The sequence below is a fragment of the Platalea leucorodia genome (genome assembly GCF_965183815.1).
Source record: "Platalea leucorodia genome assembly, chromosome: 9".
In the NCBI taxonomy this organism is placed as follows: Eukaryota; Metazoa; Chordata; class Aves; order Pelecaniformes; family Threskiornithidae; genus Platalea; species Platalea leucorodia.
Genome location: NC_138831.1, coordinates 43,384,728 through 43,402,278, shown reverse-complemented (window position 1 = coordinate 43,402,278; position 17,551 = coordinate 43,384,728). Strand labels below are relative to the sequence as shown.

The 17,551-nt window shown below is 48.1% G+C and overlaps 1 protein-coding gene across 7 annotated transcripts in view; it reads right to left on the bottom strand.

Annotated features, from left to right (window-relative positions):
* The window catches only part of NTRK3 (neurotrophic receptor tyrosine kinase 3), a gene marked incomplete at both ends in the record, with an annotated part of 217,974 nt that overhangs the window by 82,685 nt on the left and 117,738 nt on the right, over positions 1-17,551 (bottom strand). For all 7 annotated transcript variants that reach the window (XM_082321702.1, XM_082321697.1, XM_082321698.1 and 4 more), the window contains one exon: positions 15,188-15,376. In XM_082321702.1, coding sequence (XP_082177828.1) covers positions 15,188-15,376 — 189 coding nt within the window. The remainder of the gene's footprint in view (positions 1-15,187; positions 15,377-17,551) is intronic.

Genomic DNA, 17,551 nt, shown 5'->3' with positions numbered 1-17,551 from the left:
CTCGACCGTGCCAGGCACTTGGCCCATGGAGACCTGCTACCCTGCCAAGGAGAATCACGAGTGGCCGATGTCCAACCTGCTCCCTCTCTTCCTGCCCTCAAGGCTCACGATCCCATTCCCTTGGTCCTTGCCCGGCCACACAGATCACTTCCACTCCACTGCCTGGCCTCTTCCTGCCACCACTAAATCCTTGACCCAAGCCAAGGGAGCCTGCTTGGTGGCACACCAGGAACACAGATCTGTTGACTCATTTATTCAACTCCTACCTGCAGCTAAAGCTGCAAAATCATGGTCCGTTTGCCTGCCAGTGGCTCTCTGACTCCTGCTCTGTCACCACAACGAATTCATTTTTAATCGAAAGCCCACTGAATGCCCAACGGGACAGGAGGAGGTAGGGCTGAGAATAAGGAATACCCTGAGAACAAAGGAAGAAAGTCCAGGACCCATAAGGAAAATAGCAATAAAACCATCAGATGAATAATTTGCCACACCAGCAAGCCCAGGTGGCAGAGATGGCCCATGAGCCAGAGCTAATCACTTGCTGCAACCTTCAGTTTGCAAAAGCAGGTTCTTTTTCCCACAACCCAGACACTGGGCTGACACCTCCTTTATGAGCTGCTGAAAAAACACCATCTTCTGAACAAGCTCTGCAAAAACACAGCAACACTTGTGGTTTACAAGCAAGCCCTGCCACCACTCACCAAGCCACAGCTTTGGAGCTGTCGAAGCCGCCCTGAACGAGACCAGTGGGGCCAGGAGACCCAGGGCTGCTGCCACCACTTGTGAAATGACATGCTTATTTCACATGCAAATGAGCCACACAAATTGAGACCAGACTCTCCTTTTCCCCTCTGAAGTACTCATAAATAACAGAGGTGTAAGCCAGGTGAAGGGTCTTTGAGGCAGCTGAAACACAGAGGTACAAAGGACCAAGCATCTAATTGGAGACAAAAGGAGAAAGCTAAACACTCACCCAGGCCCCACAGAGAGACACAGCTAACCCTCCCCTCCTGAGAAAAGCTCCATCAAGAGGGCATCCAGCCTGTTGGAATAATGACTCCTTGAGGCAAAGCAGAGGTGCCAGCAGCTACAAATGAGGGCCTTTCTCTGCTGTAGCTTCCATCCTTTCTCCCCTTCAGTATCGGCAGGGAAAAAAAAAAACAATAAAAAAAGCCTGCAGGTCCCCTTCAGGCTGAACTACGTGTGCCATCACAGCCTCACAGCCAGGCAACAAGGTAAGAGCTGCAGGTATAAGCTTGGCTGTGGATGCTGGGCTCCTGCCCCCACTTCCTTTCTTTTCAAAGAAAATAAAATTGAGTTTGAATTGACTACTGAGAAAACGAGTCAACATTATACAGGACACGACCCTCCACAATCAAATTAGGTCATTGCAACATCATAACCAGCACGGAATATGTAGCCCCAATAGCATATAGGATCAAGGAGAATGATTTTATGCAGCCAACATTAAAAGACAAAAGGAGAATTAATCATATCAAGACATCAAGAAAACCAGAGTATGAGATAAGTTTGGATTGGCAGGTAGAAGCAGCGCTCCTGTCTCAGGGTTTCCCTCGCTAGCCCTTCCTGTGTTCCCATTCAAACTGGCCTGCTGCTTCTCAGAGCTGGTCATTAAAAACATGGCAAGTGCTGGGAAATATCTTTGCCACTTCCTGCACAGCTTCCTCACTTCCCCAACCCCATAGCAATGATGATTCCCAAAAGAGTAAAGCCACTGTTCACAGAGCAGGTTTTCAGCCATGGTCCTCACTGTGTCAGCAAAGCACCCAACAGCAACACACTCAAGGTGCTGATTTCAGGAGTGCTGAGATCTGTGTAGATAGGGGACTTAATGTCCTACTTTTGCTGAAAGTTACCACTTCTGTGTCTATATATACATCGCACGCAGATCATCAGAAAATAAAAAACAAATTCATAGTCCAGCTGTGCAGACTTTTGCTGTCATGGTTCAGTATTCAGCTCTCCTCCCATCTCCCTCCCCCAGCTCACATCTCTCAAACATCCCCTGTCCATGCCCTCTTCCTTAGCGTACCCCTACAAAGGTCACCCCCCATCCCAGCTCTCTCATACCCTCTCTTGAGCACTTGGTCTCACATAGTTTAGTCCTCATCACCCAACTGCCAAGCAATCACCAGCAGAGACAAATCCATAAAGCGGCTTCAACCCAAACATCCCTCTATGTAGAGGGGTGGTAGGTCTCCAGCAGTCCAGGTGTGCATGTTGGTAGGTATTTATGGTGATGTGGAGGCCACCACGTGTCTCTAGAAAGGTGAGGGTGAGTTAGCACTAGGTGTAGCATCACACACTAGGTGTGCTGTTCATCACTATACCAGGACTGTGAGGATCTAGACGTGGAGCCTGGGCTCTGTGTGAGCTGCCAGGTGAGTACTGGCACCTCAGGCCAAAACCCAGCTCAGCACAACTCCCCCAGTGCCTGTTTCATCCCATCAAGTGGAGGAATATTCATCCTGCTATATGCAGGAAGGAGGACACAAACCTACCTGAAACCTATGATTTACATAGCAGTCTGTGGCAGTGGTTTCCCAACTGCATAATGAGTACATTAACTTTAGCTAAGCTGATTCTCCAGAGATGAAGAGATGGAAAAGAATAATCGAAGCAAACTGTGATAGAGTTTTTGATTAAGCAGCTGATGATCAATAAAAGTTATCTGCAGGGCACAGAGTGTTAATGAGCTACCATTCCTGTAGCAAGGAAACACCTGAGCCCCCGCTCCCCACTCAACACAGCCCACAGAGGTCAGCAAGACCTGCTCCTCCAGGACTGACAACACAAGAACATAGGCCACCGAGTCCACAGGTCTCCCCTGCCCTCGTTCCTGTTAAAAGGGCAATGGTGGAAGAAAGAAAAGAAATAACCTTAAAGAGGAATGTGGCTAGAAAGAGAGGAATGAGAAAGGTTAACAGCCTGATTCAAGGCTTGAGATGCTATGTTTGGGGGGAAAAAAAATAAATTGAAAAAGCATTCATAACCTTCTCAGACAGCTCCATTAATTTAAATAGGCCTTAGAGGTCTGTAGCTGTAACACCGGCACCTAGCACACCTACAGCAGGGAACAAGAAGGACCAGCCAGCCAGGCTACCAGCACTCTGCAACCAGGGATGCAAGTCACAAAATAACCCACAGCACCCCCAGCGATTACTATCCCGTTATCCCTTCCCCCACAGTGATGTCACTGCAAAGAAGTATTAGGTGTTAAATCTTAATACTTATTAATATCTTAAATTCATCCCCAAAGATTCTAAGGCATTAAAGAGTGGACTTTATAGAGAATTTCTCATAATAATGTAGCCACCTGTTTAATAGCAAGGCTGCATAAGGGTTTCAGAGAGCAAGTGGAAAGGAGAGCTTCAAATTAAAGCTACAGAGAAGAGACAAGACTCACATCGGCAGAGCCATGGAATACCATTACCTCTGCCTGAATTTAGCTATTTCACTGTAACTAATCATTTTACTCTTCCAGAAATGTCCAGAGAACTGTTAGTGACCACAGGGAGCTGCTAGGATCTTTGTATTACATTTCCTCCCAAAGTTGCCTCCTCTGACAGCCCAGCTCAGCCTGCCCACAAAAGGGATTTGTTTTCCCAAAACTCACTTAGCCTTCCCGTCCTTGGAGGGTCTAGGGAAAGCTGAGAAAAAATCAGCAGACAGGATACTCTTTCTGGAGTGTCCCAAAGGGAACAGAGGGGATGAACAGCACATTAGGATTTCTCCCCCAATTTCTCAAATTCTCACGGAACTGGGGTTTGCAATTGCCCTCTGCAGAGTCTGCGTCAAGACAGATCATTAATACTACTTGACTCTGAGGATCTTTTGTATTAAAAAAGCACGGCAATTACTGAGTTCAAATCTCTCATAAATCCATATCTATCCTAGATATAGTATTTACACTGCTACGGGGAAATGTAATAAATAAGGCAATAAGCGCTTCCTTCCTCCAGGTCAAGATGAAAGTCTGCATCTTGGAGAGTGGCGCTTTCCTTGGGCAGCGAGGCTTGTATCCCAGGCTCCCTGCTCAATTCCTTCAGCCAGGAACTAAAGCCAAGGTAAAAAATAACTGCTCTTCCTCTGAGCCCAGCACTCAGGCTCCAACCAACTCCAGCTCCAACCAAAGGGGGCCAGGAGGCAATGCCTAGGTGGAATGAGGTCGGCAGAGCACCTAGGAGGTCAGCAAGGAAAGGTCTCTTCAGAATTAGTTGAGAGCAAAGCAGAAACATGTTAGACTGTAGCATAGCCCCCATGAAGGTGGAAAGGGAGAATTTGATCTAACTTATCTGGAAAGGAGCAGGAAAAGCTCAGAATTGCCATTTTGTGGGATCATAATACAAAGCTGACAGCTCCAAGAACTTGTTCGTCCATCTAAACTCCTGACTCCAAAAGACTGGCTGTGAAAGGACTTCAGGTGGCAACTCATAAACATGCAACATGGTCCAGCGGGCTGAACATGGGCCAGACTGCTAGCTGTCAGCAACCTGGTGTGACCTTGAGCAAACTGATGTCTTTCCAGCTGCCTTTCCTCATCCATAAAATGAAGGTGAAGATGCTTAGCAGCCCCTTGATAGGCTGGAAGGAGAAATGCCTCTTTCCAGGAAATAGTGGAGGTGCAAGATGCCAGGTTACTTCTCATTAAGGGGAGGATAAAATATACCTCATCCCTCAAATACTCAGCTGCCTGCTGTGCTCTCAGTAAGGTTCCCCTGACGTCTGAGCTCTGCTGGGATCTGGCATGAGAACAGGACAGTCCCACTCCACCCCATCTCTGGAATTTACCCAGAATTTATTTTTAGCACAGCCCTCCCTGTGAACATTTGTGGTGGGATTTCTATAAATTCATGCTGATCTCTGACTCTGAGCTAGCCTCACCCTGGCGGCGCCAATAGCCAGGACCGTCAAGAGAACAAACGGCACAATCTCCCCCATCCTGAACAAGGTGTCTAACACGGGATGGACCTAAAGCATCCTATCTCCTTCCACGTGTAGGAAGGAAGCTTTGGGCAGCCACCTCAGATGGAGCTTCTGCTCTCCAGGGGTAACTAACTTGTCCTAGACCATAAGACACACCAAACAGGGCCCTAAGCTGGGCTTAAAATGACCTTACAAAATCATGGAGCCCTTTGCCAAGCTCTTTACTTCTTTCTGGTTTTGAATTGTGAGCAATGGGATAGAGCAGAAGTTGTGGCCCATCTGAGAGAAGACTTGAAGATTGGGCTGCAAGTTTCTGGTATATCAATACCTCCGGTATTGCTTGAAGCATGAGGTCCTTTGCTTCAGTATACACCTGATGGCCATCATCTCCCCTTGCTCAATGCTCCACATGGATTACAGTGCAGAGATGTAAAATGACTGATACTTTTAATACAAAGGGCCTGTCATTTATTTATTAGCTGGCGACAGGCCCTGCAGTCCAGGATGGATGCATTATAAATCAACTGCATTTCTAACCATTAAAAATTCATCCAATTCATAATGTAGGACACCCGTAATTTCCTTATTAGCGTTGAGTGTGAAGGATTTTTCTTTCTCCTCCCTTGGTTTTACTTTGCTTCTTTGCTTTCCCAAAGATCTTGCTCATCTGAGGATTAGTTTAGCTTAATCCTGCAAAAGGGAGGTGGAGGGGTGGGAAGGGCTGGGGGAAAGGAGACAAGGGCTGAAGTCATTTTGTTCCAGTGTTTTCTTCTAATTGCAAATTTGCTGTATATACTTAGGAGACTTAGCTGCCTTGTCTCCTAGTCACACTTACGGGAGCCAGAGAAACTGCTCGTCCTATATTTAAGAGATGCGTGTAGGGAAAAGAAAAAAAAAAGATCCCTTTTCCCTCGCAAAGGGAAAAAAAGGAGGTATAGTAGTGGGACAGGGAAGGATGATGGAAAATCTGTTAAAATGTATTAGCAGGATAAGAACAGGTGTCCAAACATTATAAGACAGTACATTTCAAATAGATCAAACATATATATATGAGATAGATATAGATATAGATGATATAGATATAGATATATATAAAAAACCAGGAAGGTATAGTAACCTTCAGACTCAGTGCTCCAATTCATTGAGGAAAAATAGGTTGGTAGGGCTGAAAGAAAGGTGTGACATTTTTGCAGACCCACAACTGTGACCGAGAACTGCAGATACTGCTGTGACATCAGCAACAAATAGGAACTTGGAACTAATGACAGGAAAAGCTGAGTCTACATGAAGCTGTAAGTCATCACTTAGTTTGAGTACTGCATCTTGTATTGACCGCACTTAGCTGCAGATGGCAAGACAGCCTGATTGTTTATGTACATAAAGAAATTTTCATGCTTTCACCAAGTTTCAGTTTGTACCTGTCTCTCAAACAGATCTATCCAGGCAGGGGCAGGGAGAGGGGGTCCCAAAACCAGATTCAAGCAGGGTTCAGCATTAGGTAACTTGTGGTCTGTTTAGGAATGAGCGTGCAGGAACCTAACAATGGATTATGCAATAAAACCTCCCTTAATGGGAGACAAGCCCAGGCATCGAGAGCAATCCTTACACGCTGTGAATTCAATGTACTTTTCACCTCAAGACACTTGCATACAAATCTTGCACCAGCTACACGTGGAAAGAGGTTTGCTGAGTTCTCAGCTGGGTCTGTTCACTTCAGTAAATCATGCCAACTTCAACAAGGCTAGCACTTTACACTTAACTGCGGTGCAAGACAGCTGCTTCTGGTCAGGGCTTCACTTCAGGAACACACCAGCAGAAGTGGTGCTTCCATTAGCAGCAGCATCTTCCTCCATCCCATCGACCCCACTGGCAATGAACCTACTCCCTGCCTGCACCCACAATCAAGGAAAGCAAGACAGCCAGAAGGATGCTGAGGCAGACTGGAAATGTTCAGTGACCAAGAATGACAATTTCTGCATTTCTGTTATACCATACATGAAGCAATCAAGCTCCACTCTACAGAGAGCAGCGCTGCTCCACCTGCCCTGTGCCGCTGGGAGGCACGAGCCATCACTGCCTGTGCACACCATCTCCCCAGAGCCAGCCACCATGCTAGGCTGGGAAACAAAAGCCCCCTTTGACATGAGAAGCTCTTTAGGCAGAATATCTTTTTATGTGAGTCTTTCCCCAGCTTTCAGGACTGAACAGGGTATTTTGGGCTGTCTAGCCCAAAAGCAGCACTCAAGGTAGGTTTTTATTTTTTTAACCCAACGTACAGCTTCATTGCTGGATCTTGGGCTGTACTTCTTGTCCCACAGGGCAGCGCTGCTAATAATGTTGCTGCTATGTGTGCGGTCATGCAAAACTGCTCCAACTCCTAAACAATAGCAGCTATTTTTAATTAGGAATTGTAATTTAACCAGACAATGAACAAACAGTGAGAGCCTGCGGTATTCTAACCAGAGAGACAGCTCCTGTCTGACCATGATGAGTCCCCACGCACTTCTGAGAGCTAGATTTTAAACCTGAAAACCATCCCAGTTAGACTAAAAAGTCACAACACAATGTCCTTGCAAACTCTGGGAGCTCCTGGGGCCTTCAGGTATATGCCATGGCCAGGTACCACAGGCACATCCCTCTTGTCCCTGGAACGCAGAGGTACCCCAGCCTCCAGACACTTTCCCAACAGCCAAGCATTATAAGCCACAGTAAACTCATTAAAAAGCAAGACAAATATTTAACCGATGGCCAAAAGAAATCAGTACCACAACTCTGCCCACACGCACATACACACACCAGCTATTTTTAAAGGGACCCACAGCAAAATTCACACAATCAATGAGCCAGCAGGAGAATACCCTTGAACCCCCTTTGTTACCCCTGACACCAGGGCTGCCTGAGTTTGCAATAGCTTCAGGTCACGCACCGTGTTGCTATCTCGTCTTGCAGGGAAGAAGCCCTGGGCATGAGGAGTGTTGGTTGATGAACAGAGCCCTCCTTCCTTTGGCATGGACACCTCCTTCAGGTTTAAGAGTACTGTGGGATCAAGAGCACTATAAGTGCAACTGGATAGGGAGAAGCACCAATACCTGGGCATGTAGCCAATAATGTAGGGAATGAAAACCTGCTTTATCCCCATTTCGTCCCACTCCTCTCACCCTGCTACAATGAGTCTTGACTCATGACGCCTGTGCTGCCAAGCTCTGAATATCTACTAGAAACTGGAGATGAAACCATCTTTGATGGCTTTGGGCAATTCCTGGCAGGGGAACTGCCTGGTCAGGAGCATTGTGGAGTCCCTAGCTTTGCCAAAGAAAGGCAGAGCTGCGAGGGCGCTCAGCAGAAATCCACGTGTGCTTCGGCACCATCAGTCATGAGGTGGAGGTGATCAGTGCATAGGCGTCACTGTGCAGGAAGCTGAGCCATGGGGAATGAAGAAGAGCTGATTCACCAAGGGTTTTATACCACGCTCATCCCACGGTGCATGGGTGAGCAGGTGGAGAACACACACCCACATATGCAGGGAAGGTGGTGTGTGCGTGGGGGCCAGGGGATGCTGCAAGAGCAGTGGGAGGGTGCATGAGCCCCTGTATGAGATAAGCAGGGGGCTGGATGCAAGACAGCATCAGGAGTGCACGTACCCATCCTCCATGAGATGGTGCATGTCTTAGACAGTCCAGTCAAACCCATTTAATGCAGGGATGAGGCTGCCAGGCAGCACAAGCAACTTGCTGTGCTAGAGCCACTCCAAATCCAGGAGGAAACCAGCTCAGGGCCTCCCCTCACCTGGCTTGTTAAGTGCTTGACAGTTCACACATCAAGGGCTCCCTTTCTGAAATCACACCAGATGAGCGAACCCTGCTTGCCACCCCTACAGACACCAGAATTAAATAGTCCAGAGGAGATGCTTTCAGGCAAGAGAAGCAGGCAGTTTTGCATGAGAAAACACTTCCCTGTCCACTCTTTGATGTCTGTATCCAGGAGTATTTCCATCACCAGAACAGCCTCTCTGGAGGCAGGTCAATGTTAGCAGCCCAAAACCGTGTTTTCCTTGACCTGAAGGGTTTCTCTTCCTAATGGATCCCCATCACCAGAAACGTCCCTGCCCAATGCGCCATCACCCACCGCAGCTGTGCTGCCAGCATCGATTCCCCACACCGGGGCTGGAGCCTGCTCGGCCCCCTTTGATCTCAGGTGTTACTACAAACATCTTCAGTAAACACACGCTAAAGTAACAGAAATAGGATCTAAAACCCCAGCAGATGCAGGAGGTGATCAGCTTGTGTGCAAACCAAGTTGCATGCACATCACATTTGGAGCAAGGCAGGACAGCACTGCTGGCTACAGTGGCTCCTTCTAAAGCAGGCAGGGGCGAGGCAGAGCCACGTTTCCCACCCTCCCACACTGCTTTTCTTTCTTTCGTACAACCACCCAGCCAACACATGCAGAGTGGCTGAGGGGCAAGGTATATGCAACGGATTTTGTCAGCCTTTCCAAAACAGCCTGAAAAGCTCTCATTTCAGTAGCATCATCGTGGCAGGAAGGTCTGAAGATTGACTCACTGAGCACGAGGTTGCAACTCAAAGTACGGGTGCAACAGATGGGATGGGAACTCTGCCTCTGCAAACACAGGTTGCACTTCTGAGTTCTGCAAAATGTGGATATTTCTTCCACTTGCTCTTTCAGAGCTGGATGAAATGACACAGAGCATAAAATAGCCACAGGTAAGGAAAACCAGATGAGAGTACTGGGAAGAGCTGAGCAGGCTGGATCAAATCCCGCTGGCCATGGGATCTCTCCTGTTAGTCAGATGTTGCAGCCTGGAGAAGGGGACGAGGCGGCGATGCTGGGCGCAGAAGTTCATTCCTGCTCCGGGGGATGAGAGAAGCAGTAATTTTTGTTGCTCACACTTTTCTTCAGGTACCTGCAACATCTGCTCTGGAAGCAGCCAGTCAGAGCCTGCGGAGTTTCTTCAACATGCAAATCTTTTGCAGGACGTTCATGTCAGCACTTGGAGCTCAGAGTTTCTATGAGAGACAACCACAAACCAGAAGGAAAGAAAATTTGGAGGCAGAAGGTCGTTGCAGCAACCTCCAATGCCTTCCACCTGCTGGCAGCGGAGTGTTGAGGTCAGGGCTTTTCCATAGACCCAAGCCAAAAACCCAGGCTTTGCTAGGACAAATGAGGAGACACAGAATAGAGTGGCAAAACACACACAAATGAGCATACAGCACAGTCCTTGTTAAATCCTCTAAAAATATCTCATGCATGTTGACTGATAAGGACAAGACCGTAAGACAGTGAGGAGCCCCAGTACAGAAGATTCTCGACCCACAAGTGCCTACTTCAGAGAAGTAATGGGCATTGGGTCCTGCTGGAGAAGAGCCTGGGGCTGTCATGTTAGAGAAGAGGAAAAGAGAAGTTTGGAGAAACTGGAGAAATAGCAGAGACCTGTGGGAGGAACTGAGATCTGTACAGCCTGGCCCCAGGCTGGGCACAGGGCAGCAGAGTGTTGCTGTCACATCACACTGGGATCTGCATTTATATTGCATGAAAATAACATTTGACAAATCCTCTTATCCCGGGGAGGGGGGGAAGGAAAAGTTTCTCTTTTCCACTACCAACAGGTTCAGTTTTCTTTTTTAGCCAAATAAAACTGCAAGCATTTACGGCTTTATTTTTATGTTGTTGTTGTTTTTGGCAAAAATGGGAACAAGACTGACCAAAAATAGAAATGCTGCATACTTTTTAGCTTCCCATGCCCAGGATGAACAAAACACACCAGGCAAACAAAAAGAATTTACAGTGGCAAGGGTAAATATCCTTCCCATTTTTGTTGTCAAGACCTATTAGAAACAAAGGTAAGGAAAGCTATTTGTTTAAAAAAATGTGTTTTTTTTAAGTGACCACAATGTTCCTTTTAAACTGCACTGAAATACAAGATAAAGACAGGGTACCAAGTGAAAGAGCGCTGATGGCGCTTTTATTGTGTGATTTGCCTTGTTTTTTTCTGAAGTACTTCTTTTTAGCCGATTACCATGTATTTACAGTTAGTGTAATTATATCTAATTACTTAATTAGCATGAATACGTGTAATTACTAACTTCAAATATGTAATTATGTCAGGGCAGCCTGTAATAAATGAGGTTGAAAAAAAAACCCTCATTAGGACTCTACGGAAGGACGGCTGCTCCACCCGTGTGGAGAATGCATCCCAGTCCCCAGACTGCACCAGTCCTGGAAGAGAAAAACACAGCCAGCTCCGGTTCTGTCTGGCAACAATCTCCGCCAAAATCAAACCACTTGTGGCAAAAGGCTAGCTTCACAGCACTGGTGGGAACTGAGCATCCACTGATGGGAGACAAATGGGGATCTCCAAAGGATCTGTCCCCCAAATTCATTTTCTCCATTGACATTTGGATTTTTTTGTCTGATTTGTGGCCTTCTTGAGAAAACCTCTTTGGTCAGACAAGAAATCCACGGGAACAGAGCAAATGCAAAACTGTGCTGTTGCATTTGAGTAAAGCTTGAGAGATCAGATCCAGGAACTAATCTCCATCTGATGCATTGTGCTAATTATAATTTGATAATAATGATAATAAATTACTACTGTTAAAGTAAAACTATCTTCCAAAATGTTTCTTCTGAAACATTACCAGTCTTTCAGCACAAAAATCTCCAGCTACTCATAATTACCCATTTTGCAAATTCAAATCCTGAACATCAGGAGATGGAGCTAAGGTTAAAAGTTGCTGTTACTGCCAAGAAGCATATGTATGAAAATGATGTCCCACCAACAGCCTCATGAACTTATTTCAAGCTGATGTTCCCTTTTTTTCCACTGATCAGGAGCTATTTGTTGTAATCAGCTGACATTTCCTTCCCAGAAGGACTGATAGCCATTTTCTGGACACAAATGAGGGCAGATTGGATCATGTTTTGCATTACCAAAACCCCTGACCATAGGTTGAAGCTATGTGGTCCTACACCCTATCTCCTCATCACATATTCTGTCCACAGTGCTTGTTACACAACAAGTCCCATTCTTCTCCTCTTATCTGTTTATTTCCAAATATAGAGAGGTGCAAACTCATCACAACCTGTCGCTCCTCCTGCTGACATCTGCCAAACAGATATGCCACTTGTTTTCTCCTCCACGTGCAAAAGATCAGGAGAAAAAGACTATTTCATCTTATTCTTCTGAAATTGATTTGTGGGTGGACTGTCCCCATTGCCAAGCTCGTTGCTTAACCCTCCAAGTAGGGCTGAGGATGGCTGAAACAAGGATTGGTTGTAAACCCTAGTGCTGCCCAGCATGCCATGAGGTTACAGCATAAAGAAGGGAGGAACATCTTCTCAAAGACTCAGAGCTTCATCACAAGAAAACAGGGTGGTGTAGTTTCTTCCGTGGCTCTTTGAGAAGCCCTCAGCCAGGAAGGGAAAGATGAACCTTGCCCCTCCTTCTCCTCTAAACCAGGCAGTAGCAGAAAGGGGGTAAAAGAAAACTGCAAAAATCCCAGAAAGTCAGAGGTGAGAGCTGGTTCCTGCGCCCTTCGACCCATTGATGCGAGGACAGCACATCCCCAGTGAGGAACACGTCTCTATCTCCTTGAGGATATGTTAACGAGAAGAGCCCACAGGACAGCATTGCACAGCGGGAGCGAAGGGCTGCAGCTCCACGGGCAGGGACCTGCTCTCCATATTTCAGCTGCAATTCCATTATGCAGAGCTAAGTGGCTGGGAATAAACATCTGTCATCCCTGCGTGATAAGCGATGTTTGCTAGTATAGAGGGTGACAGAGATCTATATCACATCAATGTACTATTAATACTGCATTAAGCATATAGAGCTTGCTCTCCTCATTGCAGCACAGTAATGGGTATCGGCATGTCCTCAACCCAGACAACATCCAAGAGCACAAGGATGCTTGCAGGAGGAAGGAAGGAGAAAAGCTTCACGATGGAGAGAGAAATCGCTTGCTGAAGATGTTGCTCTAGCAACACCTCCATGCAAAGGAGAGACACTGGGTGCCACAAAGCACCTTTGCTCACAGTTGGATGGGGGCTCTGCAGGAGGTGGGTGGCAGGAGGGAGGTGACAGCTTGCATCAGCACAGGCTCAGCTGGGTATTGAGGCACTCCCCAGCCCCGAGGAGTTCTCCTCTCCACAAGTGACAGCAAACGAAGAAGTGTTTGTGTCCAAGCTCTAGACAGAGGGAAAAGAAAAAACCCTCCAGCATGAAAACCACAGGAAGAACAGGCGCAACAAATATTCTGCAGCTCAGGTTTAGGTTGAGCAGAGCACATCAGATCAAACAAAACCCTTACAGTGAAAGCTCCCCAAATTACGGCTAATTTAAAAGGTGAATTATGAAACTTTACAGCCTCAAGCAAAGCCACCAGTGAAGTCAGAAGTTTTGCCCAAGTAAAGTCCTGGGGACTAAAATAAAATACACACACCAAATCCAACCCCGCCTGAGGTCTCAAAGCCTGGGTTTTGCTTCGTGAATGACAAGCAAATCTAAAAAATATAAGGGCTTTCAGCCTGCCAGCATCCAGCTGTGGTTTGCCTCTTGTTAGCACCCAAAGGGAGTGCCTGCATGTGGGGTTTGGTTTCAGCCCCGCTGCCTTGCAGTCCCAGTAAACCTGGAGCTCAGAGGTGGCGATTTGCCGTGGATTTCCAAATGTGCGCAGTTGTCACTAGTGCTGCGTTTCACCCCCGTGGCACCTTCCACGGGAGAATCGGCTCCAGATGCTACCCCCAAGCATCTCTGTGGACTCTTCAGATCCTAATCAAACAACCCCATGAAACTCAGGCCAAATCCTGCTGTGAGCGACTTCCCCTGTAACCTGCCCAGCTCTGACAAGCCCCACAGGGCAAACGCTCAGACCAAAACTTAATCCTTTGAGGTTTAAGCCCTGCTACTGCACAGCTGCAACAGCACCCACATCTTGAGATGGTCGGCGCACAGATTAAAGAGATTCAAGAGAGCACAGGAGAAGAAGGAAAAAAATAAAGCGAGGGAGCCCCCCCCTCCCAAGCCATCAGAGTTTGTAAATCATTTTGAGATGAGGTGCTATAAGAAGTGTAAAATATGTAATTAACAGCACAGAAAAACCACACTACATTCAGCTTCTCCACTCCTGCCTAATCACCGCCCTCCTCCTCCCCCTCTCTACAAACAGATCAAATTTTGCACATTAAAATGAAAATCAAAGGGAAAGCTAAGTGCATTCATTGGGTACACCCCATTGCTCTGGCAAGCGAAGTACAGCGAAAACGGCTTGGGCACCAGCTTGCAGCACCCAGGAGGGTCTGCCCCAGGGATGCCTCCATGGGAGCAGCGGCTGCAGCTCCCCATCCCGACGGGAGTAGCAGTGGCTGGGGAGCAGCACGCTCCTGCCGAGCACTTAATGCTGAATGACTTTCTGCAGGTTGGGAGACTGGCCTCCTCCCTGTTTCCAGGGGCTGAGTTATGTCTCCTGCACTCGTGAGTCAGCACAGCCAAGGGGAGAGCAGAGGTGACTTCAGTGCGGCACTCCCTGCATCCTTTTACCCAGCGCTTTTCTTTTACACTCAGAATTTAGGAGCACAAAACGGAGAGGACCACTTGATCACAACCTGCTAGTCTAATGAGCCCAGTTCACAACCCAGATTTATAAGGGGAAGCTGCAAAAGCTTTACAGAAGCCACTGAAAACAAGACAACCAGCATCGAAGCTGTTCTTTATCTCCACGCATCTGCCCCATCTATGGCCACGTGTCCTGAGCTTCTCCCTGGCCCAGCGGGGAGCCAAGGAGGCAGCCCCATAGCTGGGAAACTGCTGGAGGAGGAAGGGGAGGCAGGTCCTTTCCCCGGCCAGGCAGAGGTCACTTCCATCCCTGCACTCCCAGGCGGCTCTTGCCTGGAACCTCATGCTCGGAGCCAACGAGGCAGAGCCCGGCTTTGAATGGCACTTTCAGGTAAGGGGGGAAGGTGACTGGTGGGTGGTGGAGGGAGGGTGAAGGGAGGTGAAGGTGAGAGTGGAAAGTCTTCTCTGGAAGCACCTATGTGTAATGTTGTGATTTCTGAGACCTGAGATTCACTTTGGTTTCTGGACCATACCAAGACCCACTCTCCTCAAAAACCTCCTTCTCTTCTTCCTCATCCTCTTAACCTCTTCCTCCTCGCCCTCCTTCCCCAATCCCCCCAACCCATCCCCTGGTCCTCGCAGGGGGCTCCGTCCGGATCGGGCACTCACACGTGTCTGGCTTGTGGCAGTTGTGACCTTGTCGGAAGTACTGGGGGTTCTCGATGACAGGAATGCGGGTCATGCCGATCACCACCGTGTCCGGGCCAGCGTCCAGGGACGAGGGCGTCGTGATGCCATGGTTGATGTGGTGGAGGGGACTGGCTGAATCCTCCTCTCCGCTGATCACTGCCACGGGACCTGCAAACACCACGCACATCCATCAGGCACAACAGGGGAAAGGGGACCCGTGAGACCTGCTGACCGCGTGGGTACGGATCGCTGCAGGTTGGCAGTGGATCACCACCAGCCCCTGGACAGAATGCCTGTCCTAGCACTCCTGGCAGTTGTCCCATCCCCAGGGCTAGTTTCTCCAGGCAGTTCACAGGGCAGGGAAGACATCCCAAGTTTTCTTTCGTGGTTTTGGGGTACCAGGCTAACAATCCTGCAGGGGTGAAAGTAGCTACAGGTGACACCACATCAGAGGTGAGTCCTGTACAAAGTCCTCTCCTAGGGCTGTCACAAGACAGATCAGTCACTGTGGATCTTATATACCCTGGCATCACGGGTCTGCCAGAATACATAACTGAGCTTATACCAGAGAAACATCACACCCAAAGAAGATCTATTTCACCCCAAACGCGTATTTGCACCATTTCTCTTGCCCAATGTGTTGCCCATCTTGTTTCCCCTCCTCCAGTTTCACCCGGGCACACACACAGAGACCTTCAGTCAGGCTGATACATATAGGGACCCACGTTGTACTGGAGCAGATCCTGCCTAGTTCGTTCTGCCTCCCACCGCCACCACCACGATGAATGGCAACATCTCCCCCTTACCCTCCTGACACTGAAAAGCTCACAGCAACATTAGACAGGCAAGGGAATGAGGCAAAGTAGTCAGGCCCCCAAGATGGGAGCAATGGAAAACTCCTATCCCTCCACAGCCTCTCTGGTGTTCATTAATTGCTCTCACTGGAGCAAGAGCACAGAGGCAGTTTCCCATGGGAGGACCCCTCTGCCATGCTGGCATGCCTTGAAGGCCAGAGGCACCCAAGGATGGCAGAGAGGACAGCACCCAGCAAGATACGGAAAAGGCAGCACCACAACCATTAGGCTGAGCTGCAACAAACCCAAAAGATTCCCTCCTCCTTGTCTCCTCTAATTCATCTGCCACCATCTCAAGTACTTCTTAACTCCCAGTTCCCCATCTGCTGCTTGATCACGGGACCTGTTATCGATCCCCACCAGGCTGAGAGGGACCTGGCGGAGAGCTCGAGGTGGACCCTCTGCACTGACCCCCATGCAAAGTCCTGAAGTTGCTGCTCCATGAGCAAGGAGCCCTCAGCACAGTCCACGTGCCTTCCCCAAGTCCCCCAGCACCCACTTATGCATTCTTGTCTACCTCCACAGAGAAGGTCCCCAAAACACCAGCCTGCCTAAATGCACCCACATCAATCTCCCTCCTGCAGACAGCCAGCCAGCCAGCAACCATGCTCCAGCTCCTTCAGCCTCCTGCCCCAGCCAAGACTCCTTACACTCAAGTGCCTGCTCCCAAGAGCATCACTGCTTTAATCTTTCCCTAACCAACGGCAGGCTTGTTCCCATAGGTAAAAAGAAGTAATGAAGGAAAGAGCATCCATACCTGAGAGCCAAGGTCTGCTTCCCACACAGAGCTATTTCACAATATTCAGCTGTACCCCAATTTTTGGCTCATGCTTTATTTTATTTTTAGACCTTCTAACTTCAGCTTTTGCTATCAGCTGCCAAGGCTGGAAACCTCAGGGGACATCAGGCCTTAATACATTATTCCCCACTTCCATCTGTTCTCACCCATCCTGGGGTCCGACCTGCAAACCAACATCACAAACACCTCCATCATGAGGTGAAATCCTCTCATCCATGCTGCAGACGTTCAGGCTGCATAAAAAACAGGATCCTGAGGAGCTGGGCAATGTGGCAACTGCACTGCAACCTTCCATGAGGACCTCCCTTACATATTCACATGGGAAGAAAAACCACATTCTACTGGAGATGCTCCTTTTCTCCTGTCTGGATGCTACCAAGGGCTACCAGAAGTTCAAGCAAAAACAAGCTGCTGCAGAGATGCTGCGCTGAGGCTTCAAATCTATTCAGAGAGGCCAGTCTTTTACCTACATCGCATAGAAAATGCCTCTCTCCCATCAGTAATCTACTTCTAATTGCACAATTACTTTATTATGTAGCACTAGCAACAAAGAGGGGAGCCTTCAAGCCATTTTACTCCCCGGGGCTTCTGGGAGGACAGGGCAAACACCGGCTCCATGCAGTCATTCTGCCTGCATTAATCTAGTCTAAAGGCTGCTCATTTTTGGACCTTCAAGTATTGTTTGTTCTT